General features: G+C 46.5%; 1 protein-coding gene across 4 annotated transcripts in view; it reads right to left on the bottom strand.

Moving 5' to 3' along the window:
- Positions 1-6,808, bottom strand: part of FAM171A1 (family with sequence similarity 171 member A1) — a 123,898-nt gene extending 117,090 nt beyond the window's left edge. For 2 of the 4 annotated variants that reach the window (XM_032474019.1, XM_032474015.1), the window contains exon 1: positions 6,556-6,807. In XM_032474019.1, the coding sequence (XP_032329910.1) occupies positions 6,556-6,652 (97 nt within the window). In that variant the 5' untranslated portion in view covers positions 6,653-6,807. Of the gene's footprint in view, positions 1-6,555 lie in introns of all 4 variants that reach the window. The other 2 variants (XM_032474018.1, XM_032474017.1) reach the window with 2 other exon arrangements.
- Positions 6,809-8,649: the final 1,841 nt, after the last annotated feature.

Below are 8,649 nucleotides of genomic sequence, written 5' to 3' on the forward strand. Positions count from 1 at the left end.
CATTATCTTTCCCCCTCTCCTGGCCTGTGAGGTTGGAACCCCAGGCCACTCCACCAAATCACTAGTGACCCCTGCAGCTGCTGCTCCGGGTCCTGCCTGAATGCCATGTGGCTCCCCTCTCTGAGCTACAGTAGTCTTTAATCTTTTCCTGGTGAAACAGAAACTGCAGGAGACCATGCAGTCTCACTAAAATTCCTGTGTTTCCCCACTGGGGCCATGTCGAGGACTATCCAGGTGTTTCTACACTGCTCTGCCCAACTCTTGCATGGCGGTGTCTTTAATTGTTCCCCTGGTTCCAGGCCCCAGAGGTGGCAGGGCTCATTTGCCTTGAGACAGGTAGAGAAATACCAAGGAGACGTGCTGGGCCTCTGAGACACACCTGGGAGGCCTTTTCAAGTTGGGGGTGGGGTCCTGTATTGCTTTATTATATGAAAGGCATCCGGGGCTAACAAAATCATAACTTTCTTTTACCTCGTTTAGTTACCAATAGGTTTTCAACAAAGATTAGAGCCAAGTTTAAAAGCAAGCCAGATTTCTAAAAGAGGCTCTCTATTCTCCGTGCAGATGTGAATAATCCCAACTCTAGAAGGAACATAGATAATTTGATGCAACTTGCTTACATGTCACAGCCCACTGAGCACCGCTGGAAAAAAAAAAGTTACTTTGGTGGTGGTGGGGAGGTCCGTAAGGTGTTCCCCGAGGATCCCCAACATGGTACCAATTTGGCAGAATTCTGTTAGATGCAAAGACTTCATGCACTTCTCTGAGTGTTATCTTCAGCATCCTGGTCTCCCAAAGTGGTCCACGCTGTAACATGTCCCTGGCTGTATGGGTGCATCTCCTCTCACAGTCCTTGGGGGCTAGTATCTGTATTAGTTTCCTATTGCCACCAAGTGAAGGACTACAACTTAGTGGCTTAAAACAACACAAATTTACCATCGTACAGTTCTGGAGGTCAGAAGCCCCAGAATAGCATCATTGGGCTAATGTGAAGATGTCAGCCAGGCAGCATTCCTTCTGGAAGCCCTAGGGGAGAATCCATTTCCTTGCCCTTTCCAGCTTCCAGAGGCCACCTGTGTTCCTTGGCATGTGGCCCTTCCTCCATCTTCACAGCCTTCAGTGAGATATCTTCATCGTCTCTTTGACTCTGACCCTCTGTTTCTGTTGTCACATCTCCTCTGACTTGGATCTTCCTGCCTCCCTCTTCTAAGGATAATCCAGGATAATATTTCCACCTGGAGATCCTTAACTTAATTAGCTCTGCAAAGTCTCCCTTGCCATGTAAAGTACTATCATATTCACCGGTTCCAGGGATCAGGTCATAGACATCTTTGAGGGCCATGACTCGACCTTCCACAGGGTCTGTGTGGCTAGAGAACACCACTATCTGAGGTCACCTCACTTCTTTCGACCTGGGTTTCCTCATCTCCAGAACAAGAAGGATAAACTTGACCTTGAAGATCCTTCTAATGCTATATGAACATATCCACCCATCTAAAAAATCTATATAAATGTGTTACAAAAATGCACCCCTATGATCAGTGACTGTATGAATTATAAGAGAGAGAAAGGATCTAAGGGGGCAGCCAGGTTTTGAGTCCAGTGAATAGAAAATTTAAGGTATGCTGGACTGGAGGAGACTGGAAGATCAGGAGTTTGAAGTAAACTCACCGCACTGAATGGAGATGTCCAGTAGCTTGTTGTATATAAAGAAACGGAGCTAGGACACCAGGTCAAGGCAAGAGAGAGAAACGTTGGAGTTATCCACATAATAGGGTTTAATTACTGGCATCACTATGGATTAAGAGATTCTGTAAGTGGTAAATGAAAGAAAAAAGAGCAAATGTTTGCAGACTCACTTTAATCTGAGAGGAGGAGGATCCAGCAGATCATTTCAAACAGAGGCTTGATCAGAGGAAGGTAGAATCATCTTCAGTATGCGGACTGAACTGTTGATTTTAAGGGAACTTATTATGAAACCCTTTCTAAAGTGGTTAAATGCCTCAAATGTTGCCTATTTACAAGTTTGACTTTACAAAAGTAATGGTTTTTCTGAATTTAGGGCAAACTATTGCATCACACTAAAATTTCTTTAAGAACAATTACTTCATGCACTTAATTGGTCTATTTGGGGTGCTGAAGCTTAATTTAAAAATTCATTTAAAATATATATCACTTCCATGGATGCTATAACTGAATAATTTAGCCAGGACTGTGGTCTTTAAAAGTCCTGAAGCCATATTTGGTGAAATCAACTGAAAATCAACTTGTTTACAATATTTCTCTACAATTTGATTAAGCTATAATAGCATTATTGAAGTCTATGTGTTATCACAGGACAAATTCTTCCAACTAGGTTTCTGAAATATTTTTACATCCAATTCTTCCTTCAATATGCAGTATTATACATGTCTGTTATCTGTCCAACTTAGCTTCATGTACTTTTTTAGTAACTAGCATTTACTAAAATTACTAAATTAGTATTTAACAATAATAAAGATTATCAGATTTACAGAGATATCACTGATTTGTTCAAAACTAAGTCTTGATTAAAACTTGGAAAGTACTTTCATTTGCAAGCTATTAGTTCAGAAATCCATGCAATATTTTCTTTCTTTTGGTTAGATTTTTAAGCTAATATGCTATAAGTTATAAAGCACTGTTGGACAAATACAAATAGGATAAAAAATTAATTTATAAAGTCACTTCAAAGACTTTGCCAAAAACTCCCTAGACAGTGCCATTGCTTCTGCATAGAGCTCCATACCTGGCTTGCAATGAAGCCCAGAGATCTCAGCAAGTTCAAGTCCTGTAGTTTCTCAGGATGTGAGCCCTTGAGTTTTAATTAGATGTTATGCTTATAATATAATGTCAGCATATATTACGCTTGTTGGATGACCCTTCTGGTAGTTTACATCCCTTCATGGTCTTTCAATTGATCATGATGTTCCAATAGCCGAAATTTGAGTATGGCCAAGAATAGATCTCTGGAGAGAAGAGAGATGGCCAACCGTTCACCTCAAACATTAAGACAGATTGTAACTTTTCTGAGATGACCACAAAGTTAGTACATCATTGCAAAATACCTTACTATTATTAGACAATGAACAGCATAGTAAAGATCATACAATAGCATTCTGAGCATGAAGCCCCTAACCTAGCTCAGACCTTTCTTTTAGCACATAAAGGGAGTGCTGGGGTTCAAAACTACACCTCTGTAGAGCACATGTGCACAGCTTACTGCTCTTCAAGTAGCACCACCCCCATCAAGCCAGCCTCAGTGCACAGTTGTGTAAGAGGTGGAGAAAGTCAGAACTAGTGGGTTCATCTGAGTAACAGTTCTGATAAAATTCCCAGGGGAAAAAAAAAAGATACTATAAACACTTTAGGACAACTTAGGTGAAAACACTTAATAAAAACATGTAATCTCATGCTGGAGCTAGTTCAAATTCATGATCAACAAAGCCAACCCTCATAGTAACAGCTGTTGTCTTTAACATTCCTTGGTTGATTCAAAGCAACTACAGTGGGAAGAGCCAAATCTTAAATTTTATCTTGAATATATAAAAAGCAAAGTGATGTCAAGAAGTTTTGCAGATGTTAGTTTCCTCAGATGACATAACAAAGATTCATTTAATAAAGGTGTCATTTAGCCCCAGGGATCTAACTGGATTACTACGGTATCTGATGTGTATATTTGAGTTCACTCAGTCTAAACTCCGTTGGTGCACAACATCTATGTGAGCCCAATGCACGGTCAAAGTATGATTCAGGTGACACTCTATAATAAAAGCAAAACTCTTTATCAATTAGTTTTTGGGGAAGGTTCCCAATTGAAGCTTGCTTCTTAAAATGCATGCATGGTGCACTATAGTATATGTACTAGCTTGTCTTCACCCCTTCACTCTTTCAGCACTACCTGAGCACCCACCCTGTGCAAGACCATCCACCACCGGCCGTGGAAATGCAAAATCAAGTCAGAGGTAGCATTTGTTTTCGTTGCGTATGTGATCCAAGAGCGCAGAAAAGACATGAATTTAAAAACTGTGTTACTCTATGTGGAAAAATACAAATGAATGAATATAACAAAATAGAAACAGACCCACAGATAGAACAAACTAGTGGTTATCAATGGGAAGAGGGCAGGGAGGAGGGGAAAGATAAGGCTAGGAGTTTAACAGGTACGAACTACTATGTATACAATAAATAAACTACAAGGGCATATTGCATACCACAGGAAATATACCCTATATTTTATAATAACTTTAAATGGAGTATAAATTAAAATTTTTGAATCACCATGTTGTACACCTGAAATTAACATAATATCGTAAAACAATTATACCTCAATAAAAAAATTAAATAAAATTTTACAAAGTAAATAAAAATTATGTTACAAGATAAATGTCAAGACAATTTGAAGAACTCAGTGGGATTGAGTCCATTCTCTTAAAAATGATACAACTCAAAATCCAGATACCAGGTAGTGAGGCCCTCAGTTCTGGCAGCGGCCCTGGGCTCAACTCTCTACAAAGCCATCCTACACAATCAAGGACGCAATCCTGGGAGAAAAATAAAGATACTTGATACACCATTCCAACCTACCACACCCACGTACAAACCTATTCTTAGCCATGGCACAAACAGCTCACAGGTTGACCACTTCTCACTCACTTCATCAAATATTCCACTTCTGAGATTTTAGTTACCTAATCTGATTTTTAGCAGCAAGGTCTCTGTAAAAGTTGGTCTTTGACCTAAACATACTAGGTTTTTTCATGACTTTTTTTTTTTTTCAACTGAGGCCAGGCCTTCTCCTATGTTATACGTTAATGAACTTAATATTTCCATTTTCCTTCTTCAAGTGCAAAAGAAAAAATTCAATCTGTACTTTGGAATTAATGGCCTGGTTGAAACACAAATATCATATTCATTAAAATCGCTGATTCAAAGAGCAGTAGGGTATTAATGAAAGAGGCTACAATTCAACACTGATGATCTAATGTCCTAAACATTCATTTCCCACATGGAAGAGATATGTGAGTCCTTCTGTACCTTATTAGTGTTCCCCCTTCCATAATACACTACTAAAGTTATGCACAACTCATAACGGTCCTATTCCATCACAGCTATAGAAAAAGCAACGCATAAAATAGATGCCAGCAAACGGTACAGCAAGTGATGAATATGAAAACCTTTAATTCAACATGCAGGTAACAAAGTAAACCCAGTGGACTTTGGGTAGAACCTCCCTTCCCTGTGGCAACATCAGAGGTGTAAATCTATTCAGGGTTCTCTGCTCCCACGCACTCTGGACTCAGAATATGTGCTGTAAGGGAAGAGGGTTAGCATGAGGAAAAGGTTGGGGGTGGGGGAGGTGTGGTAAAGCAGGGTCCCAGAAAGAAAATGGAGCCAGCCAGGATGGAGTGCTGCCTGTGCATTCTGTCCGCTGGGCAGAATTCACAGAACACACACCTTTCTTCGTGGAAAGGACAAGGGCAAGGTGTCTGGAGTGGGGTTGGGGGCGGAGAGCATCTACAAGGCTGCAAGGAAACCTTCACGGGAGACCTGAGAGGCCCAGCTAGGGTGGCAGCGGTGTCCTGGGTGAATGCCAGATGTTCATCTGCCGCCGCCTCACTCACCCTTGGAAAAGCCAGGCACCAGAGAAGCACTCGATTTAGACCCCACAAACGCATGCAATGGAAGCCTCGGGTTTCCGCCCAAATACATTCTTATTTTAAAAACAAAAGGCTCGTGGCCATTCTCAGAGACGACCACATTGCTTCCAGGGGTGGCAAGCAGATTTGCAGAGGCCAAAGAATAGACAAAAGGCATGAGCTGGCGCATACATCCCTGGAAATCATTTTTTTAAAAAATTGATTAGGGCCTCCCAGTTCCAATTCTTTCTCCTCTTAGAGGGATGATTCCTGGGCCCACGGGCAAATCCCTTAAGGCCTGGAAAAGACGTCGGATAGGGAGGGGAAGCAAACCTCGAAACTTTCCCAAACTGCAGCAGGCTGGAGGCGGGCAGCGGCCGCGGACCTCTGGGTCCAGGGGCGCAGGGGGCACCCCAGGGGCGGCGGCCACCCCCTCGGTCACGCAACAAAAGGGCCGAGCGCAGCCTCCGCGATCAGCATTTGAGGACCCCCAGCCCCAAGGAAGGGGAGCTGGCGGAGGTGACCCGGGGCCAGCCGCTCTCTCCGGGCGAAAGAAGAGATGGAGCCTCATGTCTCTGTGGCGCATAAAGGAACTTAGGATGCACCCAAACCAGCCACCCAAGTCAGCAACAGCTGATGCCACCCGCACCCCCAGCGGCCCACGGCCTCCCGGGAGCATCTGCCCGGGCATCTCCGCGTCCCCGGAAGGCACCGCCCCCAAAAAAGAGCGGCGCGGGGGTTGCAGGCCCGGCGGCGGGGACTCTGGCCGCCGCGGCGACACAATGCGGCCCGGGAGCCCGGCCGCCGCCGCCGCCTCTGCCGCAGGCCCGCGGCCGACACAAAGCCCTCCGCCCGGGCCCCGCCGCCGCCGCCGCCGCCGCCGCCGCCGCGCACGGACCTTGGGCTCTGGCGCCGGGCTCCCGCAGCGTCTTAGTCACCGCTTTCCAGACGTGGCAGCCCAGCAGGCAGAGCAGGAGCGCCGCCGACCTGCTCATCTCCGCGCCGCAGGGCCCCGGGCGGCGCGGGCTGGCGGATCACCGGCTCGGAGCCGCGCGTCAGGGGCAGCCGGCCGCCGCGCCTCCCTCCATGTCGCCTGGCTCCGCGCGCGCCGGGCCCGCCGCCCGATTGGCCGCGCCCCCGCCCGGCGCGGCACCGGGCCCTGCAGCCCACGGCGGCTCCCGCCTCCGCGCGCCCGGGTGGGTTTCCCGGGAGAGCTGCTGCCGCGCCTCCGCCGACTCCTTAACCCCTTCGCGCCCCCGGCCCGCCCGCCCAGGCACCCGGCCGTGGTGCCGCCTGGCGGCCGGTCTGGCGGCCACCCGAGAGGGTCCACCCCGAGGCCCGCAGGCCTCCCGGGGAAGGTGAAAAGCGACCTTGGCGCCCAGACCGCTGGCAGCCTAGGTTCCCCGCCGCTTTGGAATAACAGCACCTGCCTTTCAGGCCAGTAGCCTTGCAGCTGATTGACTGAGGGTCCTGGGTGGCACCGGGGTCTCACAGTGTGACCCCACAAGGTTTCCACAGGATAATGCCATCCTGCAGCTCTTCACGTCCCAATCCACCCATGAACTCCAGGGGAGATGTGACACCTAAGATCAGAGGTCAGCTGGGACAGAATCCCTCAACCCGCGTCAACTGTAGGTGGCCCTCAGTGCCTGAGTGTTGACAGGGAAACATCTGTAGGTTGAGTTGTGCTGGGGTATTTCTAGAAGGTTAAGGTGAGGAGGAAATTTACATTTAATGAGGCCCTAAGTCCTTTCTTCCACTTTAGTTTTGTCTTCATAATACATGATCTCAGAATTAGGTACTGCGAGTCCCATTCACAGATCAGAATACAGGAAAAGGAGGGGTAAGGAATTTGTCCTTAGCCCTTAACCGGTGCGTGATAGAGCCAAGGTTCCAATAAAACGATCTTTCTGGCCCCAGGGTTGAAGCTTTCTACAAAAACTTCATGCTTCCTTTAAGCGGAGATACCCAACTCAGCCCCCACCCCAACTTCCCTTCTTTAACTGGCTCTTGCTGTGTGCTGTTCTCCATACAACCCTCATGTCCCCCTGACTCTCTCTACTGCGCCTCCCACCAACACTGCAGGGACCCTGAGGACAGCTCTGAAGAAATCCACACCAGACTCATCAGAGACCTGGTGCTGCCTCCAGAACACTCCAGTACTCCAGAGGAGGGTTATTGCTGTGATTTTATTTATTGGGCATTAAGGCATGGCAGGCACTGCACCAAAAAAAGAAAGAAGGATAGCACTTACCCAGTTGGCTTATTACAGACAAATCATTTGTGAGATACAGTAAAACCAGGAGAGGAAGCCCATGTGGTTGTTATCGGCATCCTCAGGGCCAGTGCTGCAGTTAATGCACGTTGTGCACCTGCACGGGGTGGCAGGTTGTCAGAAAGTTGGAAGAGAAAACCTACAATTAGGGACCGCCTGATACCTCCTTCTGATTTCTAGCCTCAGAGTCTTAGGGTAATTCCGGGTCCACATCAGAGCCAGGGGAGGGAGCATATGAGATGAATGACAGTCCAGATCAGTCCTCAACTCCAGCTTGGCAACTGCCCATAGGAACACAAAGTGTCCAGGCTGGCTAGATTGCTGGGTGGAGGATGGCTTTTGGAGCAGAGCAGTCCCAAAATTTTCAAGTCACTTTCTTGGGGTAGGGGACTGCTCCTAAGGGAAGTGATATTAAGCCCATCACAGAGTTAAAACTACTCACTACAAATCTTTTGAAGATGTGTCTTTGTCAGGGATGTTGGTTATAAGAAACAGGATTAGCCTGAACAAAATCATCATCATCATCATCATCATCATCATCATCATCATCATCATCATCAATAACTAGGTCATTACGGGGGATCATCTGGGACTCCTACAAAATCCTGGGACCTGAAGTGTCAGGTCTCCTGAGGGAACGAAGGACACTTATATTTGGAGTTCCTAATATATGCCATGCTTGCTGGACTGAAGATATTTGCTTATAAGAATTTATTT

This window comes from Camelus ferus, chromosome 35 (assembly GCF_009834535.1).
Source record: "Camelus ferus isolate YT-003-E chromosome 35, BCGSAC_Cfer_1.0, whole genome shotgun sequence".
Taxonomy (NCBI): domain Eukaryota; kingdom Metazoa; phylum Chordata; class Mammalia; order Artiodactyla; family Camelidae; genus Camelus; species Camelus ferus.